The sequence below is a fragment of the Xyrauchen texanus genome, chromosome 36 (genome assembly GCF_025860055.1).
Source record: "Xyrauchen texanus isolate HMW12.3.18 chromosome 36, RBS_HiC_50CHRs, whole genome shotgun sequence".
Taxonomy (NCBI): Eukaryota; Metazoa; Chordata; class Actinopteri; order Cypriniformes; family Catostomidae; genus Xyrauchen; species Xyrauchen texanus.
In genome coordinates, this window is record NC_068311.1 from 29,903,560 (window position 1) to 29,929,802 (window position 26,243).

The 26,243-nt window shown below is 39.8% G+C and overlaps 1 protein-coding gene across 1 annotated transcript in view; it reads right to left on the reverse strand.

Moving 5' to 3' along the window:
- LOC127629979 (glucose 1,6-bisphosphate synthase-like) overlaps nt 1-18,086 on the reverse strand; it is a 52,251-nt gene extending 34,165 nt beyond the window's left edge. Inside the window, exons 1-2 of the mRNA XM_052107329.1 lie at nt 17,597-18,086; nt 7,971-8,138 (exon numbers count right to left, since the gene is read on the reverse strand). Of these exons, the coding sequence (XP_051963289.1) occupies nt 7,971-8,138; nt 17,597-17,698 (270 nt within the window). The 5' untranslated portion in view covers nt 17,699-18,086. The remainder of the gene's footprint in view (nt 1-7,970; nt 8,139-17,596) is intronic.
- Nucleotides 18,087-26,243: the final 8,157 nt, after the last annotated feature.

Here is a 26,243-nt window from a genome sequence, read left to right on the forward strand (position 1 = left end):
GTACTACTGGGTAGATGTCCTGCAAGATCAATAAATAAGCTTCAGTTGATTCAAAATGCAGCAGCTAGAGTACTTACTAGAACCAGGAAAATGACCTCATCAACCCAATTTTATCAGCATTGTATTTGTATTGCATTGGCTGCAATAGCAAAAAATATCCGCACGGCTTCTTTTTGCCGCCGACCCTAAGCTGTCGGCTATAGGTGCGTCCCACTGGCGGGGATGAATTAGTCACTCCCATTTCTTGCGAGATGCCGCCGGCGAACAGCCGGTGGGCCTACTGCTTCACTGTCTCTGGCGGTTGCCTCCGGCTGGCGGCAAGCTGCTTTGAAATACAAGGACTTCTACTCTCAAAATCGACCAGCCATGTTGGCTATTATTATTTTTTGCTCTAAAGCATTAGGGTTTATAACAGATTCTTGACTCTTGACTCCATGATAAGGTAAGGTTTAGGAAATTACATTTAAATGACTTTGAAGGGATTATACAGTAATATATGTAAAATATATTGAATTATTGTATGCACTTAGGTGAAAATTGTTTATATTTCTTTGATTGATGCACATTTGAGACATGCACAATAAACCACAAAGAATTCCATTTGTAAAACTTACTTGGCAATAAATATCTCTCTGATTAGGTTTTAAAATAGATATTTAATTCATGGTATGAGCAATTTAGCAGAATAAATTGATGAAGTTAGACTTTTCAGCAATGCCTGACTAACAGTGAAAGACATCTGCAACATGGCCAAAATCTTGGGTATACTTAATATTTTTTGTATTAATTTGCAACCATGGTAATATCTATCATAAACATGAAAATCCCTGTTTTGACGTGAAGGATAAACTCAATGAAAAAGCTAAATTATCCTCTGGTTTCACAGTTGCACAGAAATTTCGTTTACGTCTTTACATTTTTTCCAACCTCGATTTTTTATTTATTTTACCCTTTACAGGTAAGGGATTCATTTGCAATTATGACCTGTACAAATGTTTAAGAAAGTGTTAAAGTCCCTGTAAAGGCAATAAAAAAAATAAATCTAAACACATTATAAATGTTAAAAATGTATTGCTAAAACACATTACAAAGACTGTGAACTGTGAAGTATTGAATAGCCTACGTGCACAAGCGTAGTGATGAACTTCCGCCGTCGCCAGAAGTCGGCATATCTGTTTCTGGTTTACTTGCACGTCGCCCAAAATGTCTGTTTTTAACTCTATGTCTCCAGGATCTTCCGAAAATAAGCATCAGCGATGTTCATCACATTGATGCCTGGTCCCCTGCTCCGACAAGCATGAGGGACAAGGGCTTTAAACTCTACATATAGAGTTATCTGCACAACTACAAGGGTAAGTATTTTAATCTAATGTGGTGTCCGGCAGATAGCGGCTAAGCTAGTTCGCCACGTGTTCATTTTTTATGTAACGTTAGTATAGAAGCTTGTTTTTTCTTAGTTTTAAAGCAGGCTGTTTGTTAATTTTTGTGATAATTGTAATATCAATTGTATTAACTTGCTCTCCTCTCAGTTTCTAATAAAGATCAGGGCACAGGTGAAGTCACTGTCAGGGCATTGTGCTACAGGTCCATGAGGAAAGCAGAGAAACCTCACAGTTTGAGTGTATGGTGAAGCTAGAATTGACAAGACAGCAGTTATAGGCTTGTTACTTTAATAGCCCGGTGTTCCTGGGGATTTAGCAAAGGTAATTCATGTTTATAATAACTCTTAAATGAGAAGGTAATGAAAAGAGTGGCTAAAATTGGCAGGTGAGTTTACCTTGCTGGTCCCCATTTGGTTTACTGTATGCCTTCTTGTTCATGTTATAAGCTTGTTACTTATTATAACCCTGTGTTCCCGATATTCCTGGGGACTCGGCTAAGGTTATTCATGTTTAAATGTAACTCAAATCAAATGAAAAGTTATTGTAGGCAGGTAAGTTTCCCTAGCTGGTCCCCTCCGGGTAAAATGTATTCTTATTCAAGTTTTCAACTCAGTCATTCGTTTAAGATGCAATCTTGTGTTACAAGTATTAGGATATCATGATTAAACAGTGAACAAGCTATATAAATAAGTATTTAATATGACATTTTACTTATGCAGGTGGTACTGAAAGATTCAATTCCTGTGGAGCTTATGCAACACAGCTGCACATGTGTTGCTGGAGCAGCATTATGCACATTACTCTGAACTGAATGTGCCAGTTGTGCCTCCTGTGCTAAGCTGTACTGAAGGGGAACAGCAGTGGCACAAGCCAAGAACTTTGGTAAGTTTGCACTAAAATTATAGACCTGTTTGCTATATTTTCTAACTACTTTTAACTGTATCCTGAATAACTTGATAGGGTATAAAGCCAGGCCCTGTGGAAAAGATGGCTGTGTTGTCTGCTAAACCAAAGTGTAGAGCAACAACAAGGGTGTAAGGTAAAGGCTGAATATTGTAGATTTATTACAATATGTTGCATGTTTGTATTAAAATACCTGTGTATATGCCACTTCCCACTCATGAAAGTTTTATGTTCTACAAAGGAGCACACTCTACAAAGGCCTGACTGGAGATTTACCTTATCTATCCATCCTTCAGGTGAGTAGGGATATAACAATAGCAAATTTCACTGTACAGTATGATATATCAACCAAAATCAAAATCTGGTATGATAATTGTGGTTATATTATTTACTATTATATTTAGTGTATTGCTAATCAAAATATTGTTACTTCCCAGGTGACAGCGGCTCACTTCAAGAGCAGGTGAAGCAAGTTGGGACAATGTTGAAGACGTTTGCTCACACTGGGCAATCAGGTACAACTTGCAAACAACACCTGTGCTTGTTGGTTTAATTCCCACTGGGGCCACCTGTACATGTAGTAGACCTAGATATAAATGTCATAGTTTAGTAGTTGAGGGACCAGGACTGACTACTTTATTCTTTTATTCTGGGAACCCCTTGGAGAGTTTGGCGATGTTGTGCATAGCATGGACAACAAAATGGACACTATGCTGCAACATTTCAGTGCCAATGTGTCGGTTGGACAGTTATCCCTGCCAGGGGATCTGTTACTCCCCCTAGACACCCAGGAAGATTTGGCATTGCTTGACAACAGTTTGAGGCAGGATAAAGAGCTCCAGCAACGATTTGTAAGTGTACTGATTTAGTTTATAACACCATAGGGTAATCTAAAAAGTTAAATTAAGATTGTACACTGCATATTCTGCAGTCTGAATCCACAGCCTGTCACATTATACATTTATGAGAAGCTTCAGAGAAATGTAATTTGTAACACTTTTTTTTTGTATTTTCAGCTTCGGGCAATCAAATGTGGGAGGGACCTAAAGACAACCGTGTGGCGAATGCTTCAGAGTATCTTCTCTAATCACCTTTCCATCGATACAACCTGGACTGGTGTAGGGGATAAAGCATGTTTTAGAGACATGTTCCTGAAGACCATTGTTCAAAGTAAGTTGGATTTTTTTTTATATTTGTGTATGACCTTAAGCCATTCAAATGGAATGACAGATCTTTATTTTCTACAGGAGCCATCCGGAAGAACCCGGCAACCCAGGATGCCACTGATGAGGCGATCCAGGTTAACGTTACGCGTTACCTGAAAGGAGCATCTGACCATGAAGGTGGAAAAAGGCGCCGCACAGCTGAGAGGAACCCACAGCCGACCCCTTAAACCTAGGCTGACTACTGACACCCCAGCATCACTGACAACTGGAACCCTTTCTTTATCCTGCAGTCAGTAACATCAAGACTCCTAAAAAAGCCTGCTAAAAGTTTCAGACTACACTCACCCAATCCACACTGTCCACTGTGGAAATTGCTCTTTTTTTTTTCGTGACCCTGCCTTGAGGGCAGCTCCTTGGATGAATATGGGATGGTTTGTCCTTTTATACACTGAAGATATGCCAATTTGCACTGCCTCATTCTGGAGGTCAGGGAAAACCGGTGATTCTTAGCCCACTACGCCATGCAGACCCCAACCACTCCAGACATTCTGATTGGCTGTGTTCTCTACAGACAGATTTTCTGCTGTTAATTGTATTTGTTCCCTCTTGTTGTCATGTGTAAGTTGAATGTCAAAATGTATATTGTACCTGTTATCCTGCACATTCTTTGATACCAAAGATCAATTATTTCATATACAATTTGCTGCTTATTTCATTGTTACAGTGCTTAACTATTCCATTTTTAAATATAGCTTGTATATCCTAGATTATACTTCTAATACTTTATATCTGCACATTATCTGGTATCAAATATTCGTCTTACCGTGACTTTAGTATTGGCTTATTTCATTCCGTCAGAGCTTAACGATTCTATTATAGTTTGTAAATCTTATTTCATGCCTGATATTTGATATTGCACATTAACTAGTACCAAAAATTGTAACGTTCATTCCATCAGTGTGCTTAACTGTTATTCTATTAAAAATAGCTTGGGAATACAATTTCATACCTCTGATATTTGATATTGCACATTACCTGGTACCACATATTCTACTTCATTCCGTCACAATGCTTAACTGTTATTCTATTGTTAAATAGGCCTTGTAAATCCTTTAAGCTTGTAAATCCTTGTGCCACAGGTCAGCATTGCAGTTATAATGGTATATTCTACTCCAGAGCTTTACTCTAAATTATTACCACTTATCCTATTGTTAGAAATGACTTGTAAATATGATGTTATACCTCAATTTATTTGGTATCCTGCACTTTCTTTGGTACCAAATATCCTCATTTCTTATGTTTACTGGTAATTAAGAGGTCCCAGAGCTGACCTCTTTATATTATTAACAATTATTGTTTTTTACAAAAGTGTTTTTTTTTTTTTAACCAAAATTTTATTGGAAACCTGCATGTTCTTTAGTGTGTGTATGCACGCACGCACGCACGCACGCACACACGCACACACGCACACACGCACCCCCACACCCCAGCGGCGGCAGATCGCTCGAAAATAACGTTTGCCTCCGACGCCCCACAGAAGATCCGCCTTCGATATAACGGCGGCTTGCCATGCCAGTGCCATGCCTGTGCCATGCCTGTGCCATGCCTGTGCCAGCCAGACAGACAGCAAGTGGTGGTTCGATGATTACGGTCTGCTTCACCTCAGTCAGTCTTAGGATGGACTTCATGAAAATGAACCACTGCAAGCTTGGAAGGCACACCTCATGGACCACTGCCTGCATCATCTTGGTCTTAAGATAGACTACACAGCGAATAAACTGCCATTGACTCCAATCCAAACAGCTAATAACACTTCCCTGACCACTGCTTACATCACTTCTCGGAATACAGACAATAAATTAACTAAAGACTTTATCAGCAAAATAACAAAGGACACTGCACCTATGTGCACTTCCTCAGTCAATTCTAGATGGATTTAAGACACATAATCATTAATCTTGCAATTCAATTAACATGACTCGTAGTACACATAGCTAACTTATATTGGCATTATAATTATGCTATATAGCCAGAGGGGAATGGGCTCCCCAAGCTGAGCCTGGATTCTCACAACGTTATTTCATTTCTTCCCCAAATAACATCTTATGGAATATTAGGTTTCTTGGCACAGTTGCCTTTGGCTTGCTCACTGGGGACCAAAATACAAATACAATTAAGACATGATTTCCAGACGTTTTCCCAGTTAAACTCAATAAAGGTATTTAAGACACTTACATTTACATTTATGCATTTGGCAGATGCTTTTATCCAAAGCGACTTACAGTGTACTTATTACAGGGACAATCCCCCCGGAGCAACCTGGAGTTAAGTGCCTTGCTCAAGGGCACAATGGTGGTGGCTGTGGGATTCGAACCTGCGACCTTCTGATTAACAGCCCTGTGCTTTAGCCACTATGCCACCACCACTAACACTCACTTAAGCCATTACAGTATGCTAACTTTACTTGGCAAAAGACAAGTAAAGCATTTAGACAATACAAAATGTTGGATTTATTTCCATATCATTGAACATAACCGTATTTTTGAACTTATTCCTTCTGTTCTAATTGCTGGTCTATGTGTGACACTCAATTTGTTTGCATCCCATCATCTGCGCATGTGCCTGCAATTGACTGTACTAAAAAAAAAGTATCTCAAAGTGTTCGTACTGCACACACGCCCAACGTTCATATTAGCTCGTGGTCAAAAGAGTATACTTTGAAAAGCAATGCGGTCGACCAGCCACGATACAATATGGAACGCAGGAAAATAAAGTATACCCAGGCCTTAAGTTGCCGGCTTGTTAGTTTTACCAGTTGTGTTGCCTGTACAGTGGGAGCATTGACTGCCCCTACTTCAAGGTGGTACATCAAGCTTGAATTGCTCCGATGGTAGTAACATTCCTTATTACGAAATTAAATACTGATCGGGGCATAATTGCGTGAATTTTTGTATTATTATTTTTTTTATTTACCGTAATTTCCGGACTATAAGCCACAACTTTTTTCCCACGCTTTGAACCTCGCGGCTTAAATAACGATGCGGCTAATATATGGATTTTTCCCGCTTTCAAATTTTATTTAAAAAAAAAGAAAAAACATTCTGTGACGTGCTCAGTTTTTTGGTGGCATGAAGCTTTCATTAGACCAATGAAATTGCCGAACAGGTTAAGGTCAAACAACTTTTTTGTTTACTGTTTAGATTAAATCGAGCGCGCTCAAACTTCCCATCATTCTGATTACGGTAGTCATTTTGTCACCCTCAAGACACGGAGAAATGCATATGATGCAGCTTTCAAGTTGAATGCGATTGATCTGGCTGTTGGAAAAGTAAATAGAGCTGCTGCACGGGAGACGTTGGAAACAGCAGCGTGATGAATTGACTCAAAAGACAACTAAAGCTGAGGCTATTCAACTCCGACACCGAAGGAGATGACTTCAATGGTTTCATGTGCACAAGAGGAGGAAGATAGTGACCAATGACTTTCTTGCTAGGCTACTGTTTACTGCTAATTTTAATTTTTTGTTACAAGCCGTGTGTGGCAGCGGGGGCGTGGTCAAGCGCCCGTCCGGGAGAGAAAAGCGGTAAGGGCGCTTACACCTGAGCTAATGTCTAACACCTGTGTCTAATTTCAGTAAGCGTGGGGAGAGCGGCATAAAAAGGCAGCAGAGAGAGTGTGTGTGTGAGTGAGTGAGTGAGTGAGTGACAGACAGACACACGTCAGTCTAGTGTTGGCGCATAGAAGTCCAAGAATTGAGAAACTTACATTGCTGTGGCCATTAAAAGCCTTACCTGGAACGTCAAGTGCCCTGCTTCACGTGTCCTTCTTGGGAAAACTGTCACCCTGGCACCAGTGTGACAGTTTTCAGCACTTGATGCAAGCGCCCTTACCGCTTTTCTCTCCCGGACGGGCGCTTCACCACGCCCCCGCTGCCACACCGTGTTTCGTTAAAGCCTATTTATTTTTGTTACAAGCCGTGTTTCGTTAAAGCCTGTGTAAAGTTCATTTGTTTCAATGTACCGGTAGGCACCTGCGGCTTATAGACAGGTGCGGCTTATTTATGTTCAAAATAATATTTTTTTGAAAATTCAGTGGGTGCGGCTTATATTCAGGTGCGCTCAATAGTCCGGAAATTACGGTAATTAATAGCACTAAATTAACACATTAAATCGATAGCCCTATTTTTTATAGTTACACTTTAAGAAGAGCAGTTTTTAACAAAATTTTCTATTTTTGCCGAATAAAATTTACAGAGAAAAATTAACTAAATGAGTAAAAATGTCATGTTATGTCTAAATTGTTATAAAATGTTAACAAAACTGAAAGGACATTTTCTTCAAAAGACAAAAAATATGACTGAAATAAAAATGACTGACTGAGGTGACATCCAACCAGGTTTTCGAGGGGTATATATTGTTGGTCTGTATTGTATCAAATGCTTCTACATTCATTCTCAAATTTTCATATGGCGAGGAGTAATTATTAACACATCATGTGCATGCTGTTAACCTGGGCTTACCTGAGTAGATTGAATGACAGTCAGGTCGTTGATGCGAGCAAATCCTGCCCCCATGGGGGCTCTTAGGCCAGCTGTTCCAAACGTCATCCTCGAGCACAATCGCCTTCTCAGTTCTACCACATGGCCCTCTCGCAACAGAGTCTCAATCTGCTCCCGTGTATGGCGATTCTAATGACAAAAACACACTAGTGTTCATGTGAAGTATGGCAATAGTTAAAGGGAAACATCATAGATCAGCAAAAATGTGTAAACGCTGCTTTCGTAATTTTCTGAAGAAAGGAGGAAACACATCATACTTAATAAAGCACCTGAAAGACAAGACACCCGGATTAAGTCAAGTAACCAAAGCAGGTTAGTTTAAAAGCATATTATCATTTGCATTAGGGCTGAAACATTATCGACCACGTCGAAAATAAAAAAATGACGAGAAAACAAATCTCATTGTCGAATAGTCGTTTGATCTCATTTAACGTAAAATGAAATCATATTAAACTGTAATGACACGCGAGAGCAGCACTGCAGTTCACGCCTGACGGAGGAGAAGAATTACACAGATCACAGTCCAGATGCACTCTAAACTTTCACAGCTTAATTTTATGTAGATCTCAAAGTATTAGGGAATTATATAAAAAAAGAAAAAGTAAATTCAGAAGCAGTCTCGTTGTGGAATAAGCGGAGCAGGAGCTCTTTAAAGGAAACATCCCGGCATTACAAATGCAGTTATATTTAATGTGTTATAGCTTTATTAAAGTTCAAATAATACAGAAGCAGGTCATGTTAATAACTTTAAACTGTGGCAAGTGCCTCTTCAATGAGTTGCGCGAATGTCCGATCTAAGGGGGAGAGATCGAAACTGCACCCGGCTGAGAGACTCTGCCCCGGGGACGCTAAACCCTCGAGCGCGGACGCTTAATGCAGCTAGATTAGAACGCGATTGCTCGTGACTTATTTAATCATAATATATGTCACTGTGCATTTCTTATCATGAAGAAAAATGCCAATATGCAGCTTTATTAATATGAGAGCACTTTGCACAATCGTTTGGAAATAGTTTTTTATTAATTCTTGCTTTTTTATTTAGTTTTTTTTAAGTACTTTTTTAATAAGTTGCATAAGTTGAAGCAAATCTTATATAAGTGTTCAAAAATACTTTTAGCATACATTGTTCAGTTTTGTTATAATTCAAAAATAATATATTTAAACTAAAGTGTTGCTCAATGGCATATTTCTGTTCTTAGTTCTGCTGCTAATGTTTTGTTAACTTTGTTAATAAAAGAGTGTTGTTTAGTAACCCGTTTTTGCTTTGGTACCGAAAATGGTAGAGTACCGTTAAATTTCAATGGTACTGGTACCGACTACTGAAATTTTGGTACCAAGACAACACTAATTCAATGTTTTATTTCATGCTGACGGTATTATTTTACTTTTTGACAAACCATTACTTCACTAAAATAACATCCAAAATCATACAGATACATGTCAAAATGTACAATTTATTTATAGTGAATGAGTGAACAATTTCGGACACAGCCTCTATTTCCAGTGTGACGAATGAAGTAATTATAGTATATTGTACATCTCTTTAACTCATTAGAAAAGTCAATTTTAAATAAAAATGCTAAACATATCAACCATTTTAATCTTCAAGATGATAACTGTGTGCAACTTGCTGAATTTCAAAAACAAACATAAAAATTTTGCATACTACAGCATGAAACATTTGTATTGTGGAATAATTCCTCCTGGTTCAATCAATACTCAATAAGCAAGTTTTCCATTCTGGACATGGCCAAAATCATATTTGGACGGATTTCTAAGGTCAAACAGTATTCTGGGATGCTCTTTGCCTATGCAACTGTTGAGTTATTGATCAGAACAAATATCAATAAAGTTTTTACAAGCCCTGACACAAAAAAAGTGACCTAAAGGGGGCATCACCGGACACTCTTCCCACCATCTGCTTTAGTGTGCCAGGATCTGTAATGAGTCAGTGGAAATGCATCTAATCATAGATTGCTCAATAGTCCGGATGAAAAATAAAGAATTCCTTTTTTCCGTTCCTGAGAGCTTATCTCTGTGGCATAGATAGAACAGGCTTCTGATAAATCCCTATAAATAAACATGAAAAATAAAGTATGTCAACTTGACCACACCAGCAGGGATAAAGTGTCACTTTCTGTCTATTTTTGCTGACCTAATGACTTTTTATTACCACTGCCATTCTGACAGCTGGTTGATCTGTAGTGCACTACTAGAACATCAGTCTTCCAGTGCTGGTTGAATTTGACATTTCCAGGAGGAGGTCAGGCAGACCCATGAAAAGCTGCAAACAGTACAGGTACAATCTTAAATAAACCTTTACACCTTATACCAAAACAAACTGTACATTGAAAGCACCAAAATAGCTAGATGGCATGGCCTATCATATATGTAATTCTCAACATTAAAAGCACAGGTCTCTTGACATTTCAAATCTCTCTCTACAGTTCTTCAGTACTACTGACCTATATAGTTGATCAGGGCTGATCACCCTGGCAATGCCCTTTTTGGCTTAGGCCATTCATGTATTATTATAGAACACATTAGCTGACAAACGTACAGTACCGTGCAAACGTTTTAGGCACTTGTGAAAAATGTTGCATAGTGAAGATGTCTCAAAAACTAATGACATAGTTTTCATTTATCACTTAATGTCACACAAAGTCCAGTAAACTTAAAGCTAAATCAATATTCGGTGTGACCACTTTGATTTTATAACAGAACCAATTCTCCCAAGTACACCTGTTTTTCTTGGTTGTTTGCAGATAGGATGTGATTGTCTCAATTGCATCAGTCTCTATATGTAATCTCAGACTGACACGATGTGCAGTGGGGGCTTTGTGGGGGCCATTACACCTGTTGTGGGGGCCATGACACCTGTTGCAGGGCTCCCTGTTCTTCTATTCTAACATTTTCTTTTGCAAAAGTAATGTTTGTGAGTCCAACATTTATATTTCCTATTGACACACTAAAGCTGAGGATATAAATAACCATCTTTAGACAAATTCTTTTGAAACATCTTATGTGCTTAAGACTTTTTCTCAGTACTGTACATCAGGAATAGATGTGATAATGTTGGTCAGGGTAATATCATGATTTCTTTGACATGGACCATTGGCAATACCATGTGTTTGGACCATCTGCTCGTCATGTCGGGGGCTCCCCGGCCTGAGAGAACAATGGAGGAATGTGGCAGGGTGGAGGGCGGGCCGGGTTGTGATTCCGCACAAAGCAGCCCCTAATTAGGCGGATGAAGCCCGAGAGGTATAAGGCAGCCTGGAGATGGCAGTGTGACAGAGAGAGTGTTATGGACAGTTGTCCGACACCTGTGTGCGTTTGTCTTTTTGGTTTGGTTTCGTATTAAACTATTATTTATATTAATCAAGCCAGTTCTTGCCTCCTTTCCCTTTTACCTCGTTACAACACGCTTGAAGAAACACATTTCATTATATTATTAAGAAACGATGACAGAAAAGTTGTCTACAAGCATGTATGACATGCTGTTTGTATGGCGGCATGCAGTCTTGTGGAATAGGGCTGCAACTAACGATTATTTTGATAATCGATTAATCTAATTATTATTAGAACTATTATTCGACTATTTGGAGATTATAGCAATGATTAATCATTAGCTCTTAACTGATTATTCTGCTTGTGTCCTGACTTAAAGGTTGTATTAAATGTGCTTACTAACAATAAAGAAGAGCGTTGGCTCAAAAGTGTGTCGTGCTGGGTCGGAAATGCCCCAAAAATGCAATATTTGAATTGCTCCTGTTTGAGTTTTTTTTTTATGTTGATAACATAACATAGTCAATCCTCTTTGGTCACCTGAGGCGCCGGCGCGTTCGCCTGACTTTTCCCCTGATAACAGCAGAAAAAAATACTCCGTCATTTTTGTTCATACAGATAAGAGTAAGACATCATTTGAAACTATAAAGGGTTTACTTTTATTTGTGTACACTCACAATAACAGCAAAACGTTGTGGTTTTGTAAAATAAAGAAAATCATACAGGGTGCGCTTTCTGGCGTCTCGGTCTCCATGAACTTCTGAAATTGAAAACAAATATTCTCTGATTGTGTAATCCATATGAAACCAATGAGAGCTACAGTCTTTCCCTTTTGAGCTCATTATCGTTTTTGAAGACATGCTGTGAATTTACCTCAGAAGAAGAGCGTGCTCCAATATGGCCTTACTAACACACAAAGTGTCCCATAAAATGTAATCTTGTGAGCGAAAACTGCAAGACTACAAAATCTATTATGCGTTTCATGGCCTTATTTCAGTGACTTAAAAAATACAAACATGTACATCTCAAAGTGATGCAGTTTATTTATTCATGCTTGACATGATGACTAAAATCATGTCAACTGTATATGGGCAAAATGGTGTATTGTTATCTCAAAGCAAGTTATGGCATTTTGAACCAATCTTTTTATCAAAAGTGATCTGAGGGTTTTACTGAACCAAGAACTACTTACATAAGAACTACTTATGTGTAAATGCCACAATAAACCAGACACATACATGACATAAATAAGATCCAGCACTGTTTCTGTTGTGCGCATAGTAAATCGAGACCTGTCAATCGAAGCGATCAGTCCAATCAAAGCTGTATGGATAATGTTGGGGTGTTCCTCCTAAAGTCCACAATCATCTCCACTGTTTTGAGCGTGTTCAGCTCCAGGTTGTTTTGACTGCAGCCAGCCGTTCAACATCCTTTCAATATGCAGACTCATCATCATCTCGGATGAGGCCGATGACAGTGGTGTTGTCTGCAAACTTCAGGTGCTTGACAGAGGGATCCTTGGTGGTGCAGTCATTGGTGTAGAGGGAAAAGAGTAGTGGGGAGAGCACACATCCCAGGGGGGCACCAGTGCTGATGGTACAGGTGGTGGAAGTAAATTTTCCCAGTCTTACAAGCTGCTGCCGGTCCGTCAGAAAGCTGGTGATCCACTGACAGATAGACATGGGTACAGGGAGTGGTTTAACTTAGTCCGGAGAATAGCTGGGATGATGGTGTTGAAAGCCGAGCTGAAGACCACAAAAAAGGATCCTTGCGTATTTCCCGGTCTGTCCAGATGTTGCAGGACATGATGCAATCCCATGTTGACTGCATCATCCACAGACCCGCTTGCTCGATAAGCAAATTGAAGTGGATCCAGAAAGGGTCCAGTAATGTCCTTCAGGTGTGCCAACAGTAATCTCTCAAATGACTTCATGAACACAGATGTCAGGGCGACAGGTCTGCAGTCATTAAGTCCTGTGATTTTTGGTTTCTTAGGGACAGGGATAATAACGGAGCGTTTGAAGCAGCATGGGACTACACACTGCTCCAGTGATCTATTGAAGATCTGTGTGAAGATGGGGGCCAGTTGGTTGGCACAGGAACGAAGGCACGCTGGTGAGACGCCATCTGGGCCTGAATCCTTCCTTGACCTTTGCTTCCAAAAGACACGGCACACATCGTCTTCACAGATCTTGAGTACAGGTTGTATAGCAGGAGGGGGGTTGCAGGAGGTGTTAATGTTTGTGTGAAGTGAAGGTCCGAGTGTGTGTGGGGTGTGAGATTGGGCCTATCGAATCTGCAGTAGATCACATTCAAGTCGTCAGCCAGTTGTTGGTCCACCACAGGGTTGGGGGTAGGAGTCCTGTAATTAGTAAGTTGTTTTAGGCCACTCCACACTGATGCAGGGTTGTTAGCTGAAAACTTGTTTTTCAGCTTCTCAGAGTAACTTCTTTTAGCCACTCTGATTTGCTTATTCACTGTGTTCCTGGCCTGATTGTACAATACTTGATCCCCACCCATGTAAGCATCCTCTTTAGCATGACGAAGCAGTCTGAGTTTTCCTGTGAACCATGGTTTATCATTGTTGAATGATAAAAATGTCCTAGTAGGGATGCACAGGCCCTCACAGAAACTGATGTATGATGTAACAGTATCTGTGAGTCCAGGTCTGTAGCTGCAGCTTCAAAACACTCCAATCAGTGCAATCAAAGCAGGCTTGTAGTTTCAGCTCTGCTTCATTAGTCCATCTCTTTAGAGTCCTTACAACTGGCTTTGTTGATTTTAATTTCTGTCTATAGGTCGGAAGAAGATGAACCAGACAGTGATCAGAGAGTCCCAAAGCTGCACATGGGACAGAGCGATATACATCCTTTATTGTTGTGTAGCAATGATCCAGTATATTCCTGTCTCTGGTGGGGCATGTAATGTGCTGTCAGTATTTGGGCAGTTCACGTGTGAGATTTGCTTTGTTAAAGTCCCCAAGAATAATAAAAACTGAGTCTGGGTATTGTTGTTCTGTGTCTGTGATTTGATCAGCCAGCTGTTGCAGTGCCATTTTCCCAGACACGTTTGGAGGAATGTACACACACACCAGAATAAACTAAGAAACCTACCGCAGCAAGTACAATGGCTTACAGTTAATAAAGAGCGCTTCCAGATTAGGACAGCACATCCTCTTTAACGTTGTTATATCTGTACACCAATTATCGTTGATGTAAAAGCATGTTTCACCTCCTCTCGTTTTCCCCGTTAACTCCCCAATGTGAATGTTGCCCCCTGCCTCCCCTTCAAGAACAATACACTTCCAGAGTGAGGAAAAAGGCTGGTAAAATCACTCTGGACCACACTCACCCTGCCCACTACCTTTTTGAACTGTTGCCTTCTGGCCAACGCTTAAGAGCTCTAAGCACAAGAACTGTCAGGCACAGGAAGTTTTTTCCCTCAGGCTATCCATCTCATAAACAGTTCAAATGGCCCCATTGAGCAATAATTATGTGCAATACACAGTTAAGTCTATTTATATTATCCAACATATCCACTTCTGCCATTACATACATTGCACTGTACATAATATACTGTATTTTTGTTCTTTATTTAACAGATTTGTAATAGAGTTGCACTACGTGTGTGTATGTGGGTGTGTATGAAGGGGTGTGTCTGAGTGTATAATTATTTATTTGTATTGTTCTTTTTTTTTTTATTATCTAGGCCTATATCTTGCTGCTATTTTTGTATTGTTGTACACTGGAAGCTCCTGTCACCAAGACAAATTCCTTATAAGCATACTTGGCAATAAAGCAGATTCTGATTCTATTTGATTTCAGGTCAGCAAGAATATTCACTGATCCCTCAGGTTGCCAGTGTAATTGGATATTGCGATATTACCCCATAGTACCACCTAGCATGCAACCAGCGATATTTCCCGTGTCCGTTTTTTTTCTCTGACCAACCGACCAATCAAAACTTGGTCGACCAAGACTCTTGTCATCGACTTAAGTTTGGCCGACTATTAGGGGGCACAGGCCACAGGGCCAGCGTGAGTGTGTTGGAATAGTCATTTGCCAATGGTCTAGCAGGCTAACATAAGTCAAAATTATAAACAAATCAGGTTTTGGACAGTATATCATATTTTTTCAGCTGCACAATGAATCACAAATAGGGCTTTAACTAACAATTATTTTGATAATCGACTAATCTAATGATTATTTAACTATTCGGCAATTATTGCAATGATTAATCATTAGCTTTTAACCGACTATTCAGCTTGTACCTGGACTTAAAAGGTTGTAATAAACGTGCTTGCTAATAATATATATTTTTTTAATTCCACTAAATGACATTCATTAAAAGGAAAAAAATGACAAGTTTAATTCAATAAAAAAATTCACTGCAAAAAGTCCTGTTGTAATTAAGGGTTGTGTCTTGTTTTCCATTTAAAAATATCTAAAAATCCTTAAAACAAGATACATTTACCTGAGAAACAACATATTTAGATTTGCTTTCAGAGAATGTATCTTAAATATAAGTGTATTTTGTATACAAGAGTATTTTTTCACTTGTTTATTCATCTGTCAGTGCAGTAAAGTCCAAATATAATTATATTCAAGATCTATTCTCTGAATTATATTATATTAAATAAATCATATTTTGCTTCAGGTAAATGTATCTTGTTTGAAGGATTTTTAGATATTTTAAAATATTTAACAATTATGTTCAATATTGTCTAATAACATATTTTTCTTCTGCAGTGTATGTATTTTATTTACTTTACATTTTTTAAAATGTACTTTATTTTAAAGGAGTTTTAGATATTTATATTGTAAAACAAGCCAAAACAACAACAAATTAAACTAGTATTTTCTTGCAGTGTATAATGGGGTGAAGAGTGCCCACTCTTACCTTTTTGTTTACATCAATCCATCTTTAACTCTCAAAAAAATAATCTCTCTTCTTAATAGAACTGCATGTCATCGATTTTCTTCCCGATAACATAAACACCGCAACACATATGTATTATGATTCACTACGTCGCGGGCCATCACGTTATAATCTAGCTGCAGCAAGTGCGCACGAAGAACGAGCATACACGCCAGAGTGTGCTTTAGCCCAGTGCAGTCTCAATCTCTCCCCCCCTGCACACGACTCATAGAAGCGGCACTGCCTGCACAGAGAAATGCCAGTTTCTGAGTTTATACTTATTTACTTCCTTAGTATCTGAATTTTAATAAAGGACATGCAAGTTTTGCTTAAGGCTACGGCAGCTCCAGCTCCGCTTTATTTCACAACGAGTGTGCTTCTATATTTAGTTATTTGGTATTTTTGTATAATTCCCTAATACATCACCTGAAACTGTTTGGAAAGTTTAGAGTGCATCTGGACTGTAAGAGGTGTTTTCTTCCTGTCCTCAGTCAGGCGAGAGCTGCAGTGCTCATCTTGTGTGCCATCATTAATTTCATATCTGATCTCATGCTGCATTAATAAATGAGATCAAATGACTATTTGACAAAGAAAATTTTGTAGACAATTTTTTATTGTTGACGTTGTCAATAACGTTGACTAATCGTTTCTGCCCTAATCACAAATGCATTAAAATTACTAAATGTGCATTTGCCATTTCTAAATTGTGATTTTACATTGATATGCACATTGTACAGCCCTAATATGAATTTATTGGAATCATTTTGTAGATTGTAGCGGTTTTGTTTTTCATAAACCATTGTTGGAAATCGGTTGAGAAATGTAAACGTTATTGCGCTTTTTATCCAGAAAACAAGCAGCTCCCCTGTTCACTTGTATTTGTTTACGGTGCAGTCTTGCCTGGTCCAATATGGCGGACGCCTTGACGTATCACAGCAACGGGCCAAAGCGGCCAATGAGGCGTCTATGTATGTCTGTGCCTTTAAGAAACTAATTAAAAAAACAATTACCGGTTCTATGCTATAACAATTTTAACTTGAGAAAAACGCAAAATATCAAAGCAACAGGCTGCAAGAGATACAGTAGAGGAAGATCCACCATTTGAATAACTCAGGTGGCACTGCAATGCAGTAACATGCAATGTTTTTTTGTGGTGTCAATATAAACGCATTCACATAATTTCTAAGATACTGTTTTTTTTGTAGAAATTCATCAGCACAGGCATGTTGTGACAACAATATATTTGCAATTTGTAAATACAATAGAAATTCACTGAGAGATTATGTCAAACAGCTCACAGTGGCGATGATTGTAACCATGCTCACACCAGTCACTCCAATCAAAGTCAGCTTCTTAATGTTTAAAACAATTTGCATTCTCACCTTATCCCAGGTAATCCACTGACTGACCGCTTTGTCCAGGATCAGGTCCCCAGTGCTGCCGAGACACTCGGAGTTTGCGTTGAGGTCTCCGTTAGACCCCATTCCTAAATTCCAGCTGCTTCTTACCGGTGCGACTGAATGTTGTTGCAAGCAGCGTGTTCGGAAATTAACGATTAAATGACGTCACGGATTAAACCATTCAAAAGGGTCAAAGACGAAAGCAAGAGATGAGACTGAAACAGATCTATAGTCTTCATAGACTCAACCCATTGCAATGCGTGCGTATCAAAATAAGATAACTATTGCTTCGCGTCAATTTATCCTGGTCCATAAACCAAATCGAATGAAATACGAACACGCTGTAGCTGCCTAATATTGTGTTTAGTTCACTTTAAATCTTATCACGCTTCCTCACAAAACGCAGCTGGTGAGCATCGTGCAGTTAGCATTGGCTGTGGATTTGGCCGATGTGCGTTTGGCGATGACCGGAGTTCCGTTATGATCGCGTCACGTGATAAACACGTCTGCGATGGGAATGTTTTTGGCACTGAAACAAAGAATTTCGCTGCGGATTTACAGCATTTACAAACTGCTGTAACCATCAAACTAGAAGCTAAACAGCAAGAATAACGCAGGGGTGGGTTGGGCATTACGAGAGGGATTCTGGGAAATGTAGTTTTTTGTTTTGTTTTTAGTGCTTGAAATGCAAGGCTGTACACAGGCTCCCTATGCAATGTACTACAGCTCATTAAGTACCCAGTAGGGGATATTTGTGGAAGTTTATTTCTATAATGTATTCCAGTGTTTCACCATTCTTTTTATTGAATATTGATGAACCAATATAATTTGTGAGAAAATAAATTGAAAATGACTACTTCAGAAGGGTGCACAATTTCCTGTTCATTTTAATCACATTTTGCATTTCATAACATCTTGAGTATTCCATAAATATATGCAGAGGCTATTTGCACTAACAGTAAATAGTGATATATGCTATTAACACTAAGTGTAAATAGCAATATGCTTTTTGCATATTGCTTATTGCCCTGGTGCAACTAGTGTCAGATACTATTTGCACCCCTAATTAAATACATACAGTATAGGGAATCACTGCAGCATGTTTATTGTGTTTATTTAGAGTCCCAAAGACACCATACACCTACCACTAAACCTAACCCTAGCCTTACTTTGCAAAAAGAAACCATGGTATTAACATAGTAACCATAGTATCACAATGGTATATTGTAGTAACAAAATAGTAACCACAAAATTAATCATTGTTTCTATATTAACATATTACTGTACCAACACCATGGTTATTTGCATTAAAACTATGGCTTTGGCCAAAAAACATGGTTACTACAATATTACTATAGTAAAACCATGGTTAAGTTTACCCAGATCAAACTGTTCTCTCAACTCCCTGAACCATAACGTGACCAAAGCAAGGAAATCAACCTTTATTTTAATTTTTATTTATTAGTATAAGCAGTATTAAAGGAATATTCTTGGTTCAATACAAGTTAAGCTCAATTGACAGTATTTGAGGCATAATATTGAATACCATAATGTTGTTCCTCCTTAAAAAAAAAAAAGCAAAAATCAAAGTTACAGTGAGGCACTTACAATGGAAGTTAATGGGGTCAATATTTGGAGGGTTTAAAGGCAGAAATGTGAAGCTTATAATTTTATAAAAGCACGTCCATTCATTCTTCTGTTAAAACTCATGTATTCTTTGAGCTGTAAAGTTGTTTAAATTGTCATGTTTACAGTAATTTTAGGGTTTGTTGACAACATCATCATGGCAACAAAGTTGTAAAATTGGCTATAACTTTACACAGAAAAGGTTGGTGATTTTGAACCATGTTTACAGATAACATTTATGTCTAGTGGCTATACGTTTGAAAAAGTTAGTATTTTAACGTTCACAAATTGGCCCCTATTCACTTCCATTGTAAGTGTCTCACTGTAACCCTGATATTTTCTTTTTCTTTTTTTAAAGAAAAGGAAGGAGAAGTCAAAATACCTTTGTGGTATTCAGTATTATGCCACAGATGCTGTCGATTAATCTTATCTTGTATTGAACCCGGAATGTCCCTTAAAATAAATATTAATATTAAAAAAACATTTGATTTTATTACCTTGAACTAAACAGCAAAATAAGTATTTTGTCTCAAAATAAATGTGATCATTTCAGGTATACGCATTAATGGCTACATCAATTTAGATTAGTTAGCCATTAGTTAGGTCAAATAAAAAATTAAATCAAATGTGCCTTTTACCCCAGGGGCTTTTAGCCACTTTGGACTACAGTTTTTTAAAATTGAATATGTAATTATTATGTGTTTTGCTATCGCTGTAAATGTTCCTGTGTTCATATTGTGAAAAACACAATATGCTATATAATAGCTTACACTTACTGTATGTATATATGTAATGTAATGTGTGTTTAACCACCACACAACCATGCAATTGTGTGGGGCTCCTCTGTCACATGAGTTGCTCTAGATTAAAAGCATTGCAGAAGTTTGCTTGGCAAGAATAAAGGAGGTATTTGAGGTTACAAAACATGTCCTGGCAATTAACTTGATGCTTATTGCAGACGGTAATAAAGACGACTTTATGAATGTTTCGGGATACTTGTGGTGAATTGAAATTAGTGAAAAAAAACTGAAGTCTGAATTCCATTATTTTTTTATAGATTACATGATTACATATTAACAAGGCAATGGCAGTAAATTGATAATAATTTATTGATAATTTCTTATCAATGTTATCTTATTCTTACTCTGAAGGGATAAACATTTTGAGCATGTGCTCCTTTTACGTTAATTGCTTCAAAGGATTCTAGTGGATGCCATCTCTAAGGGTCCTGCCCGCAGTGTACACAAGTTCAACTGCAAAATGTGCAGCAATATGGAACAAAGCCCATTGCTCTAATGTTAGTGCTGATTTCACTGCATGAAACTTGACACAGTTGTTCCTTGTGTGACTCGGTGGAACTCTGCTGTTTTAAAATATTCCGCTCTTATAAAATATTCTTGCTGTTCAAAAGATACAGTACCTGATTACAATTCACAAGTAATCCACCCAGCACTGCTGATACAATATTTTGTGTTGCTGTGTACTCTTTAACAATGGTTAACCTTTTTTATTCCAAGGCCCTCCATTTCCCAAGACCATATGTAATGATGTACAGGTACAGTATGTAATGATACAACATTCTGTAATGATGACAAAGCTGCTTGTTTTTAAAATGTTATTAGCAGAAACTATGAATATAAAATGATTAAAGTAATTAATCATGATTAATTTTATAATTCCTGAAATTTCAAGAATTCTATGTCCATCAATTAAGCCGTTATTGAAGTTCCTGAATTGAAATAAGAAATAGGATGTCAGTTTACATATTGTACATATTTTTTTTGTTTTGTTTTTTTAGCATTTATACATTCATAGCAAATTATATTATTATATTATAGCTTGTTAACTTTAAATAATTTTTAGGTCATCTTGAGGTCCTCTTGAAAGTTTACTGAGGCCTTCTCGCAGGCCCTCTACCCCCTGGTTGAAAACCACTGCTCTAAAAGATGTCATTGGTAAGGCAAAAGCATGTGTGGAAAATCACAAACTTAAAGGCAAAGTTGGACCTGTCACAACAAAGACTTTAGAATCATAAATCATGCAAATTGTCTGGTTATCACTGGCTGGTGAACAAAAGCTCAGCGGCAGTGGGGTCAATGTTTAAATTATTTGAACTTTGAGGATTGTGTTACAAGACTTGACTGGCATGCAACCCAGTATTACTGAAGCTGAGGCTTTACTCCAGAGCATTCAGTGGATTGGGCAATGCTGGCCTGAGTCATGCAAATGGGGCCGATCAGGTCTCGAGCTTGTGTGAGCCGTTCCAGGTGCTGCTTAAGGTCAGCTCTCCTGCATCCACTTTCAGAGTTTTCACTCAGCAGTTCCCTTGCGACTCAGTCAACTTGACATTGCATTTATTAATGCATATGGGGGAGTGCCTTCATACGCAACCTATTTGAAACCTCTATACAATAATGGCAATATTCTAATATTGGCTATGGTGTTTGAGCCCCGCCTGTTTTTGCGTGAAACTAACTGCTATAAAAACAGGTTGACAGACACTATTTCCTCAGAATTTCCTCCTTCAAGACAGTGATCATCTTTTGTCTCGAAGCCCTCTACCCTTCACCGTCGATACACACGAGTTAGCGGATGGAATCTTCATGGCAGTGAGAAGACTCTCTGCTCTTCTGCAGTGCTCTGGCGAACATCTCTCTGCCACACCACTTGACGGTGAACGGACCTCAGCATCCTGATTTTCCGCAGTGCGTCGGTATATATACAGTGGGTACGGAAAGTATTCAGACCCCCTTAAATTGACAGTATTCAGACCCCCAGAAAAACACAGAATTGTTGACATTTTTGCATATTTATTAAAAAAGAAAAACTGAAATATCACATGGTCCTATGTATTCAGACCCTTTGCTGTGACACTCATATATTTAACTCAGGTGCTGTCCATTTCTTCTGATCATCCTTGAGATGGTTCTACACCTTCAATTGAGTCCAGCTGTGTTTGAGTATACTGATTGGACTTGATTAGGAAAGCCACACACCTGTCTATATAAGACCTTACAGCTCACAGTGCATGTCAGAGCAAATGAGAATCATGAGGTCAAAGGAACTGCCTGAAGAGCTCAGAGACAGAATTGTGGCAAGGCACAGATCTGGCCAAGGTTACAAAAAAAATTCTGCTGCCCTTAAGGTTCATAAGAGCACAGTGGCCTCCATAATCCTTAAATGGAAGACGGGATGACCAGAGCCCTTCCTAGAGCTGGCCGTCCGGCCAAACTGAGCTATCGGGGGAGAAGAGCCTTGGTGAGAGAGGTAAAGAAGAACCCAAAGATCACTGTGGCTGAGCTCCAGAGATGCAGTCGGGAGATGGGAGAAAGTTGTAGTAAGTCAACCATCACTGCAGCCATCCACCAGTCGGGGCTTTATGGCAGATTGGCCCGACGGAAGCTTCTCCTCAGTGCAAGACACATGAAAGCCTGCATGGAGTTTGCTAAAAAACACCTGAAGGACTCCAGGATGGTGATAAATAAGATTCTCTGGTCTGATGAGACCAAGATAGAACTTTTTGGCCTTAATTCTAAGTGGTATGTGTGGAGAAAACCAGGCACTGCTCATCACCTGTCCAATACAGTCTCAACAGTGAAGCATGGTGGTGGCAGCATCATGCTGTGGGGGTGTTTTTCAGCTGCAGGGACAGGACGACTGGTTGCAATCGAGGGAAAGATGAATGCGGCCAAGTACAGGGATATCCTGGATGAAAACCTTCTCCAGAGTGCTTTGGACCTCAGACTGGGCCGAAGGTTCACCTTCCAACAAGACAATGACCATAAGCACACCGCTAAAATAACGAAGGAGTGGCTTCACAACAACTCCGTGACTGTTCTTGCATCTCTGGAGAGACCTGAAAATGGCTGTCCACCAACATTTACCATCCAACCTGACAGAAATGGAGAGGATCTGCAAGGAGGAATGGCAGAGGATACCCAAATCCAGATGTGAAAAACTTGTTGCATCTTTCCCAAAAAGACTCAAGGCTGTATTAGATCAAAAGGGTGCTTCTACTAAATACTGAACAAAGGGTCTGAATACTTAGGACCATGTGATATTTCAGTTTTTCTTTTATAATAAATGTTTAAAAATGTCAACAATTCTGTGTTTTTCTGTTAATATGGGGTGCTGTGTGTACAATAATGAGGAAAAAAAATGAACTTAAATGATTTTAGCAAATGGCTGCAATATAACAAAGAGTCAAAAATTTAAGGGGGTCTGAATACTTTCCGTACCCACTGTATATATAATATCTAAAAGAGTCACTTACGTGTTCGCATCTTGTCAAGATGTCGTTTCGGAAGTGTTCCTTCTGTGAGAGACACATCCTGCCGTCAGAAAAACATGAGAGCAGCGTATTTTGTCTGGGCCGCGCCCACGCAGAGTCAACTCTTCTAGAGGCTGTCCTCACTGTGAGGACATGAGTCTCAGGTCGCTTCACTCACGAATCTCCCTCGTTCTGAGGGATGATTCAGTCTCTCGCACCCTCCCACCCGCCTCTTCTGTGATACACGAGGGTTCACACGAGGAGGCACGGCGGGGGTGCGAGGTCAAGCAAGATGAATTTGAGGTGTATTTCTTCCCAGCACATGCCCCACGAGCCCCTCAATCTCCACGACGCTATGTGCGAGATGAGCTCCAGCTCTGAAGGAGCGTCGGTCTCGTTTGGCGGTTCTGACCCTGGGGATGATGACAATGTCATGTCTCTCGCTGCATCAGGCAAATAGTCAGTGGATGATGCTTCCGCCCCTCTCCCCCAGCAAGAGCGAGGAACGTGCACGCTCCACTGACTGAGAGATGCTCCGCGTCCTTATAAGGGCGGTAGAAGAGCTTCACCCTGACTGGTCTCCCCCAGAGGAACCTGAACAGTCTTGCCTCAATTAAAGCATTCCGGATGCCGTCAAATGGCAGCATCCTGCACAATTATTCCCTGAAGTTCACAACGAACTATTCAAGTCCTGGTGCGTGACCTTATACGCAACGACGCCATCCTCTTTAATGTGGAAAGAAAACGGTTATGCCCAATTACTCACTGTGGAGGAGGTGGTAGCAGCACACCTCTGTCCAGCAAGTAACATGTACATCCTTCCAAATCGTGTCGACAAACGTCCGCACTGGCGGGAAAAGCTTACTCAGCAGCAGAAGAAGCTGGATCAGCACTCCACACAATGGTGGTGTTCCAGGGCAGAAATGAGTGATAAGGAAAAATCCACTCTTTTGGATGCTCCAGTGTCTCCAGGTGTGAAAAACACGATAGAGATTGTGCCAAATTGTCGAGCACAAAAATGGATCTGAGACATTTAAATCGTGCACTTATAAAGCACCTATTCAAAATGATTACTCAGAAACTGATATTTTTGCATGTACGCCCACACTATTGGTTTGCGTTGATAGATCTGAAGGATGCGTACTTTCATATCCAAATTGTACGACATCACAGGATGTTTTTGAAATTCGAGGGAACAGCATGACAATTCAAAGTCGGACTGTCTTTGGCTCCTCTCACATTCACAAAGAGCATTGGTGCGGTTCTTGCCCCTCTGAGACTGAGCGGCATGCGCATCTTGAACTACCTCGCCAATTGGCTGTTACTGCCGCATTCAGAGACTTTGTTATGCCAGCACAGACTTACTGCTTCAGCCATTCTACAGTGTCCGTCTCAGTTCAAACTGGGGAGAAAATTTCCACTGAAACTTGTTTCAGAAAGCATTGGGATTTGTGGCGGCAGCATCCGCCGTGATTCCATTAGGTCTCTTACACATGAGACCTCTTCAGTGCTGGCTGAAGTGCCATGTATTTCTAGCCTTAAAGGCTTTTCAGTCAGAAATATCAAACTGTCATGTCCTGGTACGCTCAGACAACACGACAGCTGTGTGCGATGGACGCCCAACTTTTGGCACCTGGACAGGTGCGAGGAGGGCGTGGCACATCAACCACTTAGAGCTGTCAGATGTAATTCTAGCCTTAAAGGCTTTCTGTCAAAAATAGTGAACTGTCATGTCCTGGTTTTCTCAGTCAACATGACAGTTGTGGCATATTCTGTATAAACAGCCAAGGCAGAATTAATTCACCGCCACTGTCGAGAATGATGCGTTGCCTCCTATGGAGCGAGCATCATCTCTCCCTGAGAGTGACATATGTCCCAGTCTGCCTGAATTATGGCGCAGGCCTACTGTCACACTAAGAGGTGATACCGGGCGAATGGAGAATTCATCCTCAAACAATACTGAGGATTTGGGATATATTCAGCAAAGCAGAAATCAATCTATTTGCCTCATTGGAGAATGCCCACTGTCCCCTCTGTTATTCGAAGTCCCAAGCCCCGCTGGGAAGGGACACAATGGCACACAAATGGCCAGCGAAATGCTTGCATTTCCTCTGGTATACCTGATCCCCTCTGTCATATGCAAAGTCCGAGAGGACAAGGAAATGGTTCAATTAGTTGCACCGAAATGGCCCAACCAGCCATATATTCCGGAAATGATGGAAATGCTCTACAGCTCACCATGGGAAATACCACAGAGGAGGGATCTCCTCTCTCAGATGCAAGGCACAATCTGGCATCCCCAGCCCCAGCTGTGGAACCTGCATGTGTGGCCCCTGAACGGAGCGCACTACATGTGCCAGAACTGATACATTCATTCATGAACACCATTTTTCAAGCCAGAGCACCGTCCACGAGACGCCTCTATGCACTAAAATGGAACGTGTTCAATGATTGGTGTCTCTCACACAGCAAGGACCCAGTAAACTGCCCCATACATGAAATTCTAATATTTCTTTAAGAGCGATTAGATGCAGGACTCTATATGACTATGTTAAAGAGAGAGAGAGAGTGAGAGAGTGAGAGAGATGCACACAGTTGTAGAAAGTGTGCATTCTGCATTTTGTCAGGAAGGCCAACAGTGTGAGCATCACACGGAACTGCATGTGTGTGTGCCGGAGTTCCTGTATGCTGAATAGCATTGTTATGTTGTTTATAAGTTGAACTGTCTGTCTG